The 18,026-nt window shown below is 37.0% G+C and overlaps 1 protein-coding gene across 1 annotated transcript in view; it reads right to left on the reverse strand.

Moving 5' to 3' along the window:
- Positions 1 to 18,026, reverse strand: part of LOC127839791 (uncharacterized) — a 173,090-nt gene that overhangs the window by 25,571 nt on the left and 129,493 nt on the right. Inside the window, 6 exon segments of the mRNA XM_052368178.1 lie at positions 306 to 442; positions 849 to 1,070; positions 2,898 to 2,989; positions 3,541 to 3,607; positions 5,861 to 5,998; positions 8,680 to 8,859. Of these exon segments, the coding sequence (XP_052224138.1) occupies positions 306 to 442; positions 849 to 1,070; positions 2,898 to 2,989; positions 3,541 to 3,607; positions 5,861 to 5,998; positions 8,680 to 8,859 (836 nt within the window).

Genomic DNA, 18,026 nt, shown 5'->3' on the forward strand with positions numbered 1-18,026 from the left:
CATTGGATAAGTGAACTGTGTGCTACTGTTTACCATTGATTGGATAAAATAACCATGTGATATTGTTTACCATTGATTGGATGAAAGAACCATGGTTTATCTTTACCAGTGATTTGATCAGTGAATCATGTGCCATTGTTTACCACTAAAATATAAATCAATGACTGGCAATCTCAATCCTTCAAAGACACATTGCACGTAGCCATTTTATTGAAGAGAAAGCTAAATTCTATTTGGTGCACTGTCCATTTAGGATGTGAATTATTAATACCCAAACAAGCACAAAACAACTCTCCAACTCCTACTTTGCATGTAAGATGGCCACAGTGTTCCCGCTGGCACACCACAGCTGGTCTCCTAGCAACATGAGGCATGTGACCGGAGCCTGACCAATCGAAATGTAGATCACATCCACATTGGGCTCCTCCATGGTGTATGGTTTCTGTAAAGAAGTCAAGACAACATCATTTAATCTTGGTTCTTGAGAAAACGGAGCTTTACGCATGCGCGTAAAATTTTACCCCAGATTGGCCTGTGCAGTTTGTATAGGCTAATCAGGGACAACACTTTTCACCTAAACTTGATTTCTTCTACACTTAAAGCAAACACCAAACTTTGTCAGGAGCCAATCATCATAAAGCTGTCCCATAACACGTCTTTAAGCACAGCACTGGTTAGTATAAAACTGGGCTCCGATCAAGAGGGCACTCAAATAAAGCTAGAACAATTTGGGGCTTACCTCTGTACATGGCTTATCTGCAATGGCTCCATAACATTATCTACACATGGCTTGATATGGCATACAGAAAGCAGAATACACTATAATATAAACAACAAAAATGCTGTACCTCTGTCACAGCAACAGTTCCGTCGGCAAGACCAGAGAAGATGCGTGTGAGGCCTGAGTCGACATCGTCATAGCAGCAGACGGCCAGGATGGCGTCGTGGAGCTGGATCTGCCAGCGCTGCTCGTGATTGGTTGGATTGACTGAGACCAGGAGCCAGGAGATGGTACCCAACAGGAGCTCATCATCTCCCAGCGGACACATGCACATCAGGCGAGTGTCCAGCTGTAACCATGACAGCCAATTTATAAGGTTAAATGTATTTATTAAAGCATGGTTGAATAGAAAGCTTTGAGTTACTCAAAACGCTTTCAAGTCGGTTTCCTGGATAGAACCAGTAATTTTCGTTTTAGAGGGAGATTTAAAGAATACTCCTGTGATGGGGATTAAACCCGTGACCTTGCGGTTGACAGCCTAACACCATATCCACTACACCAAGGCATATAGTTGAAAATAGAGTATACTGGGCAAGTGTTTAATATAGATATGTTTATTAAGGGAGGCTAAGAAAAATTAAGGCACAGGTTTTTGTTCCAAGCTAACATACAAATAAAATTCATCACAATTTATTCGGGCCATTAGGGACAACACTTTCAGTTTTTAAGGTCTTTTTTATTAAAAGGACATCTCTTCTTATCCAGTATCCACTTAAGCTGGAAATAGTTGTCCCAGACTACACATGCTAATCTGAGACAACACTTTACTCCCGTGCATTTAGCCCTGTTTTCCCAGAACAAAGGCTCAGATAAATTTATTTTATGAGGCCAAGAAAACCTGAAGTTAAGGTTTCAGTGCCTAGGAAACACACTTATTAGTACTTTACACTTACTTATTATTCTATTTATCCCATAATTTTCACATTTTCTTTTCTTTATTTGTTACTTAACAAAAAAAGAAAATTGCTCACATAAAGCATGAAAGACAGCAATGACATCATCAAACAAACAAAATGATATCACTCTATTGCATGTATTTCCTGTTTTCATAAAGCGTTAGGGTGAAATACACCAACGTTTATCAAACGTTTTTTTTTTTTAGCTGCATCATACTAAAATGGGTGTTATGCCATATGGGGTCGAGCATAGCCTTAGACAAGCCTTCACAATCGCACAGTCTTGTCATTAGCTATGATGTTAACTTTAAAAAGACACAAGGTTTCTTTGTCTCATAAGCGGACATGGTACCTGCTGACAAGACTGTGTTGATGCGAAGGCCAGTCTGGAGCTACAATGGCCATATATGACATAAGACCAATATATGTATCCCGGAAAAAGCAACTTTTTGGAAAAACCCACTAATTAATTTAATCTGCTGGTACAAATAAACATGACCCATTTATAATCCTTTCAAAATCCCACACCATATCAACCGTTATTATTTAAAGGAAGCTATCATTGGTTGATATAATGGACCAGCGTTGTTTGTACCGGGGTGATTAGCCAGGGTTTTTCTAAACTCGTGCTTTTCCGGGATCAGTCTATTGTTACTTGACCCAGCTCATTGTGTTATTGTGATGATAGGATAGATATGAATTCAGATACATTTTGTGACATGAATAAAGCTTATTTAAGAGTGGACATCGTAATCCATAGCTATCATGGAAATGAATATGTATAGGAAATTAAGTGAGTCAGGTAACTATTTGCGGCGCCCAATAGCTTATTTCCGAGCAGAAGTCATGTTCAATAAGGAGTATGCATAGATGTTGTACAAACCAAAATTCCTCATTTATTTAAGCTGCACTCTGTGAAAAAGAGGCTTCATGCATGTGCTTAAAGTGTCATCCCAGATTAGCCTGAGCAGTCTGCACAGGCTTATCAGGGACAATGCACAGGCTAATCAGGAACAACACTTTCGGCTTTCAAGTTTTTTTTTGTTTAAATGAAGTCTCTTCTTTGTGAAAATCCAGTTTGTGCGTAAAGTATTGTTCCAGATTAGCTTGTGCAGACTGCACAGGCTAATTTGGGACAACACTTTATGCACATGCATTAAGCCCTGTTTTCTAAGAGAGCTGCATATTTGTTATAAAACCAAAGGCATGTCCTAACAAACCTTGTAGTTGACAGTGTACATGGTACTGCTATCACAGGAGACACAGCCAAGATGGCCGATGTTCTGATCTCCATAGCAGAACCAAACCTGACCTGAAAACAACAATTAGAAGGCCCACAGATAGGAAGGTTCATTCAATTTATCATAGATAAATACTGAATATCAAAGTTATATATATATATGGAATTATATTAATTGGTTGTTATTTTAAGCATGCAATCCCAGTGACCGTGGAAGTCTTGTTATTATTTTAATATGCAATTAAATTCTATGTTTATACAAAACGCATTGTCATTTGTCGGCGACTAAACAGGTCCCCATTAGGGAAGTTCTCTGACTTTATCGCAGACAACAGCCATCAATGTTCATAATATAAAAGGTATGTTTTTCATGTTTAATTTGTTGAAGAAATCTTGTCTTAGCCATTATCAAGCAAAGCTTACTGTCATTTAAAGTGACATTTTCAAAGAAAATATTTCAAACAGGCATACAAATTCATGGTTAAGAACATAGCAAAACCTTTTTAAAATCCAAATAAATTCATTTAAGATGAACAATTGAAGATGAAAAGGGCTTATTTTTAACTGAACAATTATCTTTGTTTTACAACCAAGATCTAAACTCTTCAATCTGTCACACCCACCGTTGTCAATGGTTACAGCACACTCAATACCTAGGAAACAGCCTGCTTCTGCTTCCATGTTCATGTACTGGAAAAAGTGTAACAGTGTAAAATTGGACCTTATAAGTAGCACATATTTTTTTTATGAACATAGTCAGTGATTTTTGGTCAAATTTGGGGCCCAAATTTGGCCCCATTCCCCATCTCAACAAGTTTTTTTTACACGACTGCCACAAAATTCCAAGGTGGAGGGTTAAAACAATAATAATCGAAAAAATATATAATATTTCTGCATTTATTTCATTTCCCCATCCATCTCTATTAGTTTAATATAGAAATATAATAGTGAAAACATTTTTATTCTAAACTTTTAAGTCAAAATGGTTAAAAAAAACACTTTTAGTACTATATAAAAGTCATAAAATTGTGGAACCAGACATGGAAACTTTCAACAATGTAGTGCATCTGTGGATTATTATTTTTAAATGGTTAGAGTGCAACTTTAAGACATTACAAGAAATATTGTCACAAACACTGATGCCCCAAGAACACACAGGCAAATCCACTTTATATGCTACAGTAGTCAAAAAAAGACAAAAAGACATAATTCTGCCAAAACTGGTTGCAGTTACTTCTTTCTTTACAATAATTTATACACAAGTTCTTTCCACTATGAAAGTTTGAACAAGATTCTGTGAAAATTCGTCACAACTGAAAGCCCATTATTTTCAATCATCTAAACATAATTTTACTGTTCAAGTTTTAGTACGATACACTCATTAGTTTAAGAGCATCTGAAAACCAGATTCAGGCAATTATACAATGGAAAAAAGAAAGATACACTTAAGGCATTCAAATGTAAAAGTTTGAGCACAATAAACCCAGTTCTTAAAGAGTAATTATAAAAACTTGGCTTCAGGAAGTACGTATGTGCATAATGGCCCAACAAATGGTTGCAGTCGGACAAGTGATATGCTTAATCCCGCATTCTGTGGGGAAAATAAAACAAAGAAACAACAAAAATGGAAATGCTATTAGAAACCAGGCTGTGTATGTCTTAATTATTTATTTTCTTTTAAAGAATTGTGCAACCCCTTTGCATGTAAGCTACATCAACACACATTTTCATTTTCAATGCAATACCTCCATCCAAACTAAAGTTATATGTAAGAAACTTTTTAAAATTTTTAGTAACAGTGAAATTGGCTATGATCCGATAGACCCCAAATGCAATGCAAAGCTTTATCAAGACTAATAAATGAAAACTATTTATTGGCTGGCAACCACCTGTTTGACACTGCTAGCCCACCCACAAGCATGTCCCAATCTTACAACCAGGACTTCAATTTTGTTTAACATTTGGACTTGGAATCTGTTAGCAATCAATTAACATCAATTAGTATAATAATCACAGCCCATGATTGGATTTAAATGATGCACAACAGGAATTTGTTAACGTTGATTAAAAATATTGTTTAGTATTTTAATCTATGATTAAACCTAGATAGTAGTGAACATTACACAGTCATGCCCTATCTTTATTTATTTTGTCTGCACTGAAGTAAGAAATGAAAAAATTCAAGTACAAATATGCATCGACTTACTGCCAGAGAATTAAAAGCTATACAATTTTTAATGATACAGTGTTATATTAAAGTACCGCCCAAATCTTGTTGGACATGGACTACCTTATCACTTATACTCTTTCATCAAGGCTGTTCATAAAACAAACTACATGACAGAATATAAACACTTCAGATTAGCATTCTGTGTCCAACCATTGATAGAAAACACCTGCAGTTGATGCCTGCAATTTTGTTCAAGTCTGAAATAAAAAGATAAGTTGAAGGCTCAATACTTTAACATTTGAAATGCTGTAAAATATTCATGGGGCATTAGTTTTCATTAGTTGTATGAAGATCCTTGATTGTCCAAAAAGACATTGAAAAATAACAAACACAAATTACCCTTTTTTTTTATCAAAATCAGAAACCCAAGAATTTAATGACCACGAAAAAGTTGTTTTTCAAAGGACCTCGACATTTCAAGTCAACGAATATAAATGATTCTACAGTATCATGTGCAAATGTTTATAGGGCGCAGTAAGAATAACTACACATTGCAAGTTGTTTGCCAAATTATCATCCTATATATATTTTGTTCATTTTTACAAGATATTATATAATAACAATAGGGCCATAGAGACAGGGGGAGGCTCCAAGGAACTGAAGTGTTCTCTGTTGCTTTTTGTGTTATCAAGTTCACATAAAAGGCAGCAGAATAGTGATAAGACACAAAATGTAAAGTGTCAAGATGCAAAAGAGTTTCTAGTGAGACCAACCATCTGTTCCCTCTCTGCAAACGCAAGTCTCTGTAGCTCTTTCTTCTTGTATTTCTCCTTGAGTGCGTTCAGGTAACACGTCTGCTTTGAGATGGTATCACGACGCTTTGGAAAAGGCTTGAGGCCATCGAAAGCAAGCTGAAATTTCATAGAAAGCAAACAGCCTTTTTGGTGTTATAGAAAACACAAAAATCATTAGAAGTCCATACCATATCAGGCAACATGGCATTAAAATTCAATTTGCTGATGGTATATGTAACTGAACTTACCCTATTTTCCTAAATTTTTATTGTTTAAAATTTGGGGGCAAAAATATCTGTAATTCAAAATTATGAAATACAATTACTTGTTCAATGACCACTTTGATACTTTTTGAGCTTAAATAAAGTGCATCCATAAACGTCTGCTGTACCTACTTCCTAGGCAACACACACCAGTTACTTAACCGTTCTCTGCTGAGTAAAATGTAAAGCCAAACACTGACTAGCCATTCCCACTGACCTTAACAAGCTCTTCCCACTAACCTTAACAAGCCCTTCCCACTGACCTTGACAAGCCCTTCCCACTGACCTTAACAAGCCCTTCACACTGACCTTGACTAGCCATTTCCACTGACCTTAACAAGCCCTTCCCACTGACCTTAACTAGCCATTCCCACTGACCTTAACAAGCCCTTCCCACTGACCTTGACTAGCCATTCCCACTGACCTTAACAAGCCATTCCCACTGACCTTGACTAGCCATTCCCACTGACCTTAACAAGCCCTTCCCACTGACCTTGACAAGCCATTCTCACTGACCATTACATATCCTTCCAATTGCCTTTGACATGTCCTTCCCACTAACCTTGACAAGCCATTATTACTGACATTGAAAAGCCCTTTTCACTGACCTTGACAAGCCTTTTATACTTACCGTTTCAAGTCTTTCCCACTCACCTTGACAAGCCCTTTTCACTGACATTGACAAGCTTTTTCCACTGACCTTGACAAGCTTTTGACATTGAAAATCCCTTCCAATTTACCCTAAGGAGACCATCCCACTGACCTTGACCTTCCATAATCACTGACCTTAATGAGTCATTCCCACTGACCTTGACAAGCCCTTCCCTCTGACTTTGATAAAAACTTCTAATTAATTTTTACAAGACATTCCAACTATTCTTTATTAGACCATCTAATTAATGAAGTCCTTTCCACTAACCTTGACAAGCCCTTCTGACTTATCTTGATAAGCCCTGCCCACTAACTTTGACAAGCCCTTCCCACTAACCTTGACAAGCCCTTCCCACTAACCTTGACAAGCCCTTTTTGCTTGCCTTGACAAGCCATTCTCACTAAACTTGACAAGCCCTTCCCACTGAACTTGACAAGCCCTTCCCACTAACCTTGGCAAACCCTTACCACCCAACTTGACAACCCCTTCAGACTCACTTTGACAAGCCCTTTCCACTGACATTGAAAACCCCTTCAGACTCACTTTGACAAGCCCTTTCCACTGACATTGACATGCCCTCCCCCTGACAAGCCCTTCCCACTAACCTTGACTTCCCAATAACCTTGACAAGCCATTCCCACTGACCCTGACAAGTGCCTCCCACTAACCTTGACAAGCCCTTCTCACTAACCTTGACAAGCCCTTTCCACTGACCTTGAAATGCCTTTCCTCTAACCTTTAAAGCCCTTCCCACTGACCTTAACAAGCTCTTCCTACTAACCTTTACAACCCTTCGCACTAACATTGACAAGCCCTTTCCACTAACCTTGACAAGCCCTTCCCACTAACCTTGATAAGCCCTTCCCACTAACCTTGACAAGTCCTTCCCACTAACCTTGACAAGTCCTTCCCACTAACCTTGACAAGCCCTTCCCACTAACCTTGACAAGTCCTTCCCACTAACCTTGACAAGTCCTTCCCACTAACCTTGACAAGCCCTTCCCACTAACCTTGACAAGCCCTTCCCACTAACCTTGACAAGCCCTTCCCACTAACCTTGACAAGCCCTTCCCACTAACCTTGACAAGCCCTTCCCACTAACCTTGACAATCCCTTCCCACTAACCTTGACAAGCCCTTCCCACTAACCTTGACAAGCCCTTCCCACTAACCTTGACAAGCCCTTCCCACTAACCTTGACAAGCCCTTCCCACTAACCTTGACAAGCCCTTCCCACTAACCTTAACAAGCCCTTCCCACTGACCTTGACAAGCTCTTCCTACTAACCTTTACAAGCCCTTCCCACTAACCTTGACAAGCCCTTCCCACTAACCTTGACAAGCCCTTCCCACTGACCTTAACAAGCTCTTCCTACTAACCTTTACAACCCTTCGCACTAACATTGACAAGCCCTTTCCACTAACCTTGACAAGCCCTTCCCACTAACCTTGATAAGCCCTTCCCACTAACCTTGACAAGTCCTTCCCACTAACCTTGACAAGTCCTTCCCACTAACCTTGACAAGCCCTTCCCACTAACCTTGACAAGTCCTTCCCACTAACCTTGACAAGTCCTTCCCACTAACCTTGACAAGCCCTTCCCACTAACCTTGACAAGCCCTTCCCACTAACCTTGACAAGCCCTTCCCACTAACCTTGACAAGCCCTTCCCACTAACCTTGACAAGCCCTTCCCACTAACCTTGACAAGCCCTTCCCACTAACCTTGACAAGCCATTCCCACTAACCTTGACAAGCCCTTCCCACTAACCTTGACAAGCCCTTCCCACTAACCTTGACAAGCCCTTCCCACTAACCTTGACAAGCCCTTCCCACTAACCTTGACAAGCCCTTCCCACTAACCTTGACAAGCAGTTCCCACTAACCTTGACAAGCCCTTCCACGTCATATGTGAGCCGCGTGCATGACTTGAGGTGTTTCATGATGCCCATGGTGTCACTCCTCTGCAGGATGTCTCGCTCATGCAGGCGTAAGATTGCCAGCGCAAACCGGAACAGAACCTTTGGGCCCTCCAACAGGAAGCAGTCCCAAACACGCAACAGCGTCTGAAAATATGGACCATGCATATGAGAAACACTGTCTTGAAAGTATGGACAATAAATCAAAGCAAGACTGTGAAAAGGCCACTGATTGATCTGAGTAAGACTGTGGAAAGAATGGGCGATTAACCCTTTGCATTCTGGGAAATTTGTCGTCTGCTTAAATGTTGTCTGCTGAATTTCTAAAATTAGCATTTTCTTCGATTTTTTTCAACGAATACTATCAGAATAGCAAACAGTTTGGATCCTGATGAGACGGCACATTTTGTGGCGTCTCATCTGGATCCAAACTGTTTGCAAAGGCCTTCAAAATTCAGTTCCAGCACTGAAAGAGTTAATCTATGTAACACTATCTGAAAGTATTGACCATTAATTTGAGAAACAACTTCTTACAGTATGGATAATTAAGTTGAGCAACAATATCTGAAAGCATGAACAAAAAATATACGCAAACTCATCTGAAAGTACGGATAATTTACCTAAGTGACAGTGTCTAACAGATGAGTATGGACAATTATTTGAGCAACAGCTTCTTAAAGTATTTAACAAGTAATTTGAGCAACTTACACGATCTTAACCATGAATAATTTTAACAACAAAATGTGTCTAAAAGTATGGACAACTCATCCAAGCAACAGCATATGAAAATATGGAAATTATTATGAGCAGCACCTCTCAAGGTATGGAAATTAATCTTTTAGCAACAACATCAAAAAACATGGCGAATTTATCTGAGCAATAGTAGTCTGAATGCATAAACGATTTATACTAGCAGCAGTGTCTGACAGTAACTATGGACAATTCATCTGAGCAACAATATCTGAAAGTATGGTGTTGGTTTAAGACAATGAGAAAATGAAATAATGTCTCTAAAATCATATCATATATCCACTTAAACCCATTTATGCCTAGTGGACTCTCCCATCCTTCTAAATTGGATCAATTTATTTCCAAAATTAGGGATGTCTAGTATATTTATTTCTATATTTAGAATATTTGTTACAGAAATTCCTTTAAGCAAACAGTGCAGACCCTGATGAGACGCCGCATCATGCGGCGTGTCATCTGGGTCTACGATGTTAGCCAAGGCCTTTTTTCTAGACGCTAGGCATAAATGGGTTAAGCAAAATATTTTACAGATGCATAATCTACCTCAAAATAAACTAATTAATAAAAACAATGTACAGATATGTAATCTATCACAAAATAAACACTTCACAAGTGTCAAACTGATAACACTGGTGACAAAGTTCTTTATCTGGTATTAAGGTCTGGTTGTCTTGCTTGATTACTTAAGACAAAAGTCAATAACCCTAGACACCTCTAGAGATATCCATTTGATAAACTGATAGCGCCTCTGACCTTAAATACCTCAATAATACACAGATAAATTGGTCTTAAAGACACATTCACCTTCACAAAAAAGCATGAAAAAATTGCGCAATAAATGAAGCCACTTTCTGAGAAAACTGGGCTTAATTAATGCATTTGCGAAAAGTGTCGTCCCAGATGAGCCCGTGCAGTCCGCACAGGGACGGCACTTTTTGCCAAAACTGGATTTTTGTATAAAAGACATTTTCTTCATGGAAAAAAATCCATTAGGCAAAAACTTTTGTCCCAGATTAGCCTGTGAGGTCCTCGTAGGCAAATCTGGGACAACACTTTAAGCACACGCATTAAGCCCATTGTTCCCAGAAAGCGGGTCATAACTGATTTTCTTTGATCTTACAGGCTAGAATGATCTCCGAAGATATCTGATTAAGTGATCTTGTTTATCACTATCCAGCAAGGCTTATCAGTTGGGACAGGAAACCAGTCTCTATTGCAGTCTAATTATTCATAATGGATTCTAACATGCACTTTGGCATAGACATTAAGACATTTGGACTGAGTAACTAAACGAGCCCCATTCTGAGAAAACTGGGCTTAATGCATGTGCGTAAAGTGTCATCTCAGATAAGCTCGTGCAGTCCGCTCAGAACACGATTCATTTGGACTGAGCAGCTTAACATTCACATAACAACATTGATATTAGCCTCACTCTTGGAAAATGGGGCTTAATGCATGAGTGTTAAACCTTTGCATGCTGGGAAATTTGTTGTCAGCTAAAATGTCGTCTGCTGAATTTCTAAAATTAGCATTTTCTTCGATTATTTTTCTAAGACCACTATCAGAATAGCAAACAGTTTGGATCCTGATGAGACGCCACATTCTGTGGCGTCTCATCTGGATCCAAACTGTTTGCAAAGGTCTTCAAAATCCGGTTCCAGCACTCAAAGGGTTAAGTGTGTGCACAAACTAATCAGGGAGAACACTTTCGGCCTAGACTTGAATAATAAAAAATATTTCTTTTAATCCTTTCCCCCTCAGACGCAAAGTGAAACTAGCTATATGCAAACAGCATAAAACCAGAACAGCCTGTGAGTAACTGCAGTCTGTTCAGGTTTTATGCTGTTTGCTGCTCGTCAGTATTTAAGGGTTGGAAATGAAGCCTTTAAAACTTGAATCTAGCAAGAAACGTCTTTAATTAAATTTAACTTTCTAAGGGACTACATACACATAAAAAAATGTATCGTTGTGGTAAAGGGTTAAACAAAACATACCAAAGGAGAAGGAAGCCTCGTCCCTGATTAGCCTGTGCTGACTGATTAGCCTGTGCTGACTGATTAGCCTGTGCTGACGGTAAAGGCTAATCTGGAACTGCATTTTATCCAAATGAATTAATCCCTGTTTTCCTTGAGTGCAGCTAATTTTTGTTTTCATTAAGTATATTTGGAAACTCAGTTTACTAGAAACTTGTTGCAAAACTGTGAAAAGGCCAGACAGTCATAAGTGCTCAAAGGAATTAATGGGTCAATCTCTCCTAATAGCAGGTCATGCTTCAAAGTTTGGAATGGCAGAGCCATAGGGTATTTTAAAGTTGTTAATTATAAAAGCATTTGGTGCACACACAGGTTTCCTGACCTACAAAACCTAGCTGTTCTCATTCCAAACTTATAAATAATTTACTTGTTTAAGTTTTCCAACAAATTAAATTAATGTCCATAGCATAATTAGGGCAAACAAATTTGCCTGCATCCACATTATAAAATAAGCATCTAAAAATATGGGTCAGGCAGTTTGGCCATACTTTTTTGTTAACCACATGATTGATAAAATACTAAATGTTGCCATTTAAACAAGAGCACAGCATAACGGGTGTCAACGCTCGGCTGCGGGGTGCAGTTCTATATAGTTCTAGAACATTAAATTCATGAATTAATCTTGCTTGTTTCATGAAGTTTCCATTCATGAACTATTCATGAAGGTTAAATGGCCGCTTCATAAAATAATCATGAAATATGCAAGTTCATGAAGGTTCATGAATGATTCAAGGTTCATGAATGATTCATGAACAAATTGATTCATGAATGGTTCATGAACTATATATTTTTAAGAACTATTTCAGAAAGCGGCCATTTAACCTTCATGAAGAGTTCATGAATGTTGTTCATGAATGATGCAAGAATGATTCATGAATGATTCATTAAACTCTCGCAGGGGCCTACATATGAAGTTTTAAAGTTGTAGGTTGAAGCACTTTGATTTTATAGCAAAATGTCATGGTTTTGGCATGACGTGGACGGCGGACGAAACAATGAGCTGGCTATGACAATGCCTTGGGGTTTTCTCCAAAAACAGTCGAGCTAAACAAGAAGCTCAATAGCAAGTATTCTCAAATTCCATTTAACATCTTTTTGTCTTTTTTTCATATGCATAAGTTAATTTTGTGAATTAAATCAAATATATAGTCAAAAAGAAAAAAAAATCAACCCTGAGGGAAACGTTTTTCACAGTCGGGAGGGTAAAGTTCTATCGTCACAGTCGGTTGGTTGAGTCAAAACAAACAACTTTTTGTTAATGCATTAAGTGTGTTTTGAGTAACACTTAATAAAAGAGTATGGTGTGACTTAATAAAAGAGTTGTGGGTGTGACTTCATAAAAGAGTTTTGGGTGTGACTAAATAAAAGAGTTTTGGGTGTGACTAAATAAAAGAGTTTTGGGTGTGACTTAATAAAAGAGTTTTTAATGTGACTTGAAAAAATGAGTTTTTAGTGTGTCTTAACAAAAGAGTTTTTAGTGTGACTTGAAAAGAGTTTTTAGTGTGTCTTAATAAAAGAGTTGTGGGTGTGACTTAATAAAAGAGTTGTGGGTGTGACTTGATAAAAGAGTTTTGGGTGTGACTAAATAAAAGAGTTTTGGGTGTGACATAATGAAAGAGTTTTTAGTGTGATTTGATATAACAGTCAGTATCTCTGTCTGCTCACAGGGTGTGAAGAAAGTCTTATAGTACAGGTTCTGCCCAGAAAATACTTTAGAAAAGAGTCTCTAAATATACAAAGACAAAATCCAGATCATAACATAACGTCAAATCCACATCAAAAGCATTAAAAATATTCGCTTTCATCAGGTTACGCCCCCAAATTCGAATTTGGCCTAATTATTATTATCCGACCACACATTAGAAGTTCAATCACTCAGGAGCACTTGATTCCAGCAGTACATGTTAATAGATACACTTCTATCAGATCATTTATACAAACAGCACCCACCCAACTATAAACAAACTATCATGAAATATGTTGACAGTTCAGCTAAACAGTCTTATTTCAAATGATTTGAGTGCAGTATTAAGAACATAATTTTCTCAGGAATTACACATAAAACAGAGAAATGTTTTTGACACCCTCGGCAATCAGCTCCTTAATAAAAGTTTCGTAAATTGGAAAAACAGTCCTCTTTTAAATTTAAATCTCAGTTTACAATAAATTGGGATGATTTCAACAATAACTAGTCCTTAGTCACATAAAAAAAAAAAATTTTTTACATAGAGGATATTAGTTGTATTTTGTGGAACATCCATTTTAAAATATTCACGAGTGATTATAGAACATATTTTTTTGTATGATCATGCGTAAATTAAAATCGATATTCCACCAAATCCAAAAAAATCTTTTTATTTCTATGCTTACACATTTTATTTGTTTATTTTTGCTGAAATAATGACGTTGTAAATTCATGAAACAACATCATTTCACAGTATAACAGTGAAATTTATCTATAATTTTCACTGTTCAAACAGTGAATTATCAGTTTAAATTCAACGATATTTCTCTATTAACCACCAGATGAAAGCATAAAATAAAAAGTCCTTAGTCACATATGATTACATAGTCCGTATAACTATAATGTACATGAAACAAATATATCATTTCATGTGGCCTATAACTAGATTCCTGGAGCAGAGCCCTGCCTCAAGGTTTGTTTCTAAACAAACTCGACCACTGCCATAAACAAAGAACAGCCAAAAAAGCCTGCAAAATATTAGTGTTCACCAGAGTTCAGTCAAAGGCCAAAATATCATGGGAAAAATTATTTTCAACCATCTTCAACCCACATCAAGTCACAGCAAGGTCGCAATCTACAATTTGCTTCACTTGCACATTAAACCAATAGAGAAGCATAGATTAGTCCAGCTTACTGTTTGTCTTTCCAAGGGTGTTTGTCCCAAGGTTTGTCCATTGGTGTTATTCCCAAGGTGTTTGTACATACATGTACTTGTTTGCCCAATATTGTGAGTACATTGATCAATGTTCTATGGTGTATGCCAAAGGGTTTATGTCCAATGTTGTATATCCCACTGTGTTTGTCAACTGTCGTTTGTCAAAGAGTGTATGTCCAAGGGTGTGAGTGCAAGGGTGATAATCATTGAAGATCAATTGAACAATTTTAGGTGTCTAAGGTTCAAGTTGTCAAATGTCTGTTTTGTGTCCTCGGATGTTTGTCCAAGTGTGTCTGTCCAATTTGAAAGGTGATCGTGGAAAGATAGTGGTTCAACTAGATTTTGATCAAGGGGGTTTGTCCAATTGTGGTTATACAATATTGTTGGTCCAAGGCTGTTTGTTCAAGGGTGTTTGCCCAAATGTGTTTGTCCAAGATTGTATTCCAATAGTGGTTGCCAAAGAATGTTTACCCAACTGTGGTTGTCCAAGGAAATGTTTGTCCAAGGCTTTATTTTTAAGGGTGTTTGTTCACTTCAGTTTGACCAAGAGAGTTTTTTCACTTCAGTATGACAAAGGGTGTTTGTTCACAGCAGTATATCCAAGAGTTTTTTTCCAAGGGCGATTGACTGAGGCTATATGTTCAAGAGTGTTTTACAAAGGTATTTTGTCACAGGATGTATGTAACACAGTGTTTGTCCAAGGAAGGTTGTTCTAGGCTGTATGTCCAAGAGTGTTTGCAAAAGGGTGTTTGTCCAAAGTTGTATGATACTGCCGTTGGTCAACACAATTATATCTATGTAGTTTTTCTATATTGTTATAATTTCAATATATATTTTTTATGATTTTAAAAGGTTATTTGTCACTGTTAAATGCAATATGATAAATCATAACAATTGTTCTTTTATGGTCATCATTATTCTGAATGACTGACACCTAAAAACATTACAATTTGAATTGATATTCCCCGCCAAATAAATTGTTTTTATGGATGGGTGCAAATCACTCGATATTAAGTATAATTCTTAAAAAAATAAGTGTAGGGATAATGTTTTATGCATTTTCATTTTCCCCATTTAGTACACCTGTTAAGTTTCAATCTTGTATCATATCTGAGATATAGCCCTCAACAGTAGAACACTGTATTATGTGAATTGGGAATAAGACATCAAACTGGAAATGGACATCATTTTGGTGATTTTCTCTAACAAAACTATTCATTTCATGATCTACATATATTTGTGTAATATATTATCTATGATTTAAGCTTAATAAGAAATTTTCCATGACATTTTCATTAACAGTGATTGAATTTGTATCATTTAAAGTGTATTTTTAAACCGTGTCCATGCGCCATGGACACAGTTTCATTTCATGAGGATTTTTTTTTTAAATTAATAAAAAATCCAGTTTTGAAGTAAAATCAATTAAAATGATGCTATTATATATGCATGTATATGTTTTTATTATAATTTGTAAAACTAGATAAATGCAACATATAAAACTGCATATTATGCACTTTTGATAAAACACAATTTATTCCCAAATTGATGTCTTATTCCCAATTCACATAATACAGTGTTGTAACATCATACAAGAACAACAAAGGGCAATAACTTTTAGAAAAAAGTAGGGTTTGGTTCTTGTGTGAGGCCATTTCTCCTCGATTGCACTTCTCCTCGTTGATGTTAATACACATCAACTTTCAAGCTAAAATCGTATATGGTATCTGGGATATGTCCATAAACAGTTATATCATACATAAAACAAAGGGCAACAACTCCTATATAAGATAGTGCACGGTTATGATTCTGGTGCATGCCACTTCGTCTGATTGAGATCCATACACCCATGGAGTTTCATTTTGGTAGAATTTCTGAGATATAGCCTGAAAAGTATGGGACAGACGCATGGAAGGAGGGACTGATGGACATTGTCAAATATATATCCCTCCACCTTTGGCAGTGGATAAAAATACAAGCAATTTGCTTTCATCCAGATTTACTTGTATAAAAACCAGTTCAGATTACTGGCCAACAAGTTTGAGTAGATGATCCAGCAGTAAAATAAGCATAATTTTTAGCACAATTTTAGGATTTTATTATGCTTGGTAAACAGGATATCTTGTTAAGTACAATAAACAGCTGATAATACAGTATTTAAAAGCTAATTTACAGTCTTTCAAGTAGGTCTAAATAGTGCCATTTCGTTTAATTAGCAGAAAAGTGAGTACTTAGATATGGGCTGTGTTCTGTGAAAAAGAGGTTTAATGTATGTATGTAAAGTGTGGTCCCAGATTAGCCTGTGCAGTTTGCACAGACTAATCAGGGACAACATTTTCCGCCTAAACTGGATTTTTGCTAAGAAGTGACTTTCTTTCAACGAAAATTATCATAAAAGGAGAAAGTGTTATCCCTGATTAGCCTGTGCCAACTGCACAGGCTAATCTGGGACAACACTTAACGCACATGCATTAAGCCCCCTTTTCACAGAGCAAGGCTCATACTGTTTAATGTGGAGTACTGTGGGATTCAATTCATTTGAATTAGTAGTTCAACTCTGTACGATAAAACTCAGGGCTTTCATAAAGTTGTGGATATGGAGGCCCTACAGTACAAAGTTTACTAAAAGAGGAAATAAATTCCACTTCAAAAGTCTAAAAGAATTTGGTGAAAATGAATTCACTATGACATACAATAAGTTTGTCAATAATACAAATTTTCAGCCCATGCTATACAGGGTGAAAAGCCTTCAGTTATTGGTCCAGGCATACAGACTTTGCCTGCAACTTTGTCATTATAGCTTGGAAGCACATAAGTACTTGAAAAAACAGCAGTTTTAATTGATGGATAAAAGTCTAAACTTAAACAGAAAATATACAAAATTCACATATAAATCATTCAGCAAATTATTTACTGCAACAATACACACAGGTGGCAGTTAACACTTCTTATGTATTCTCAATCTATGAAGTGACCTCTAAAATGATCTATTTATCTTACTAAATGTTCAAGAGATACACCATTGTTGCACACTATGACCTCTTTCTCAGCAGCAAAGATGGCTGAAGCCACAGCATCAAAGAAATCTCTTGAGATTTTCAGAGATTTCCCCTCCATTGTATACATTAACAACCTATTTTTTGCTAACTTGCACAAAAATCTGTCTTAATCTTTGTGAATCAATTACCATGGCCATGCAAAAAATGTGCCTGGATGCAATCAAGGTTGCTCAGCTTCATGTTGAAAACTGCCTGTTATTACATGACTATAATGTATTGCAATATCAGGATCATTATTTAACTATTACTCAAAATTGCTCAATTTCATAATGTTGTATCTCCCACGGCAACATTTTCCCATATATCTTTACCTGCCCAATAAATGATCAGCTCTACTACTTTTCAGTGACATTAAAACCATGGCTTAAAACTATGCTCTTAATGTAAGGAGGGGTAATATTGTGAAAGATGTGATACAAAAGCCTCAGAATGGTTTGATGATAATGGCCACTAACAGAATTGTTGACAGTGACATTTTCATTGCAACAATTACATGTCAAAAAGGTTTATGTCCTTAACCCTTTCCCCCATAAGAAGCAAAGTGAAAATGGCTTTTGCAACCAGCATAAAAC

The sequence above is a fragment of the Dreissena polymorpha genome, chromosome 7, assembly GCF_020536995.1.
Source record: "Dreissena polymorpha isolate Duluth1 chromosome 7, UMN_Dpol_1.0, whole genome shotgun sequence".
In the NCBI taxonomy this organism is placed as follows: Eukaryota; Metazoa; Mollusca; class Bivalvia; order Myida; family Dreissenidae; genus Dreissena; species Dreissena polymorpha.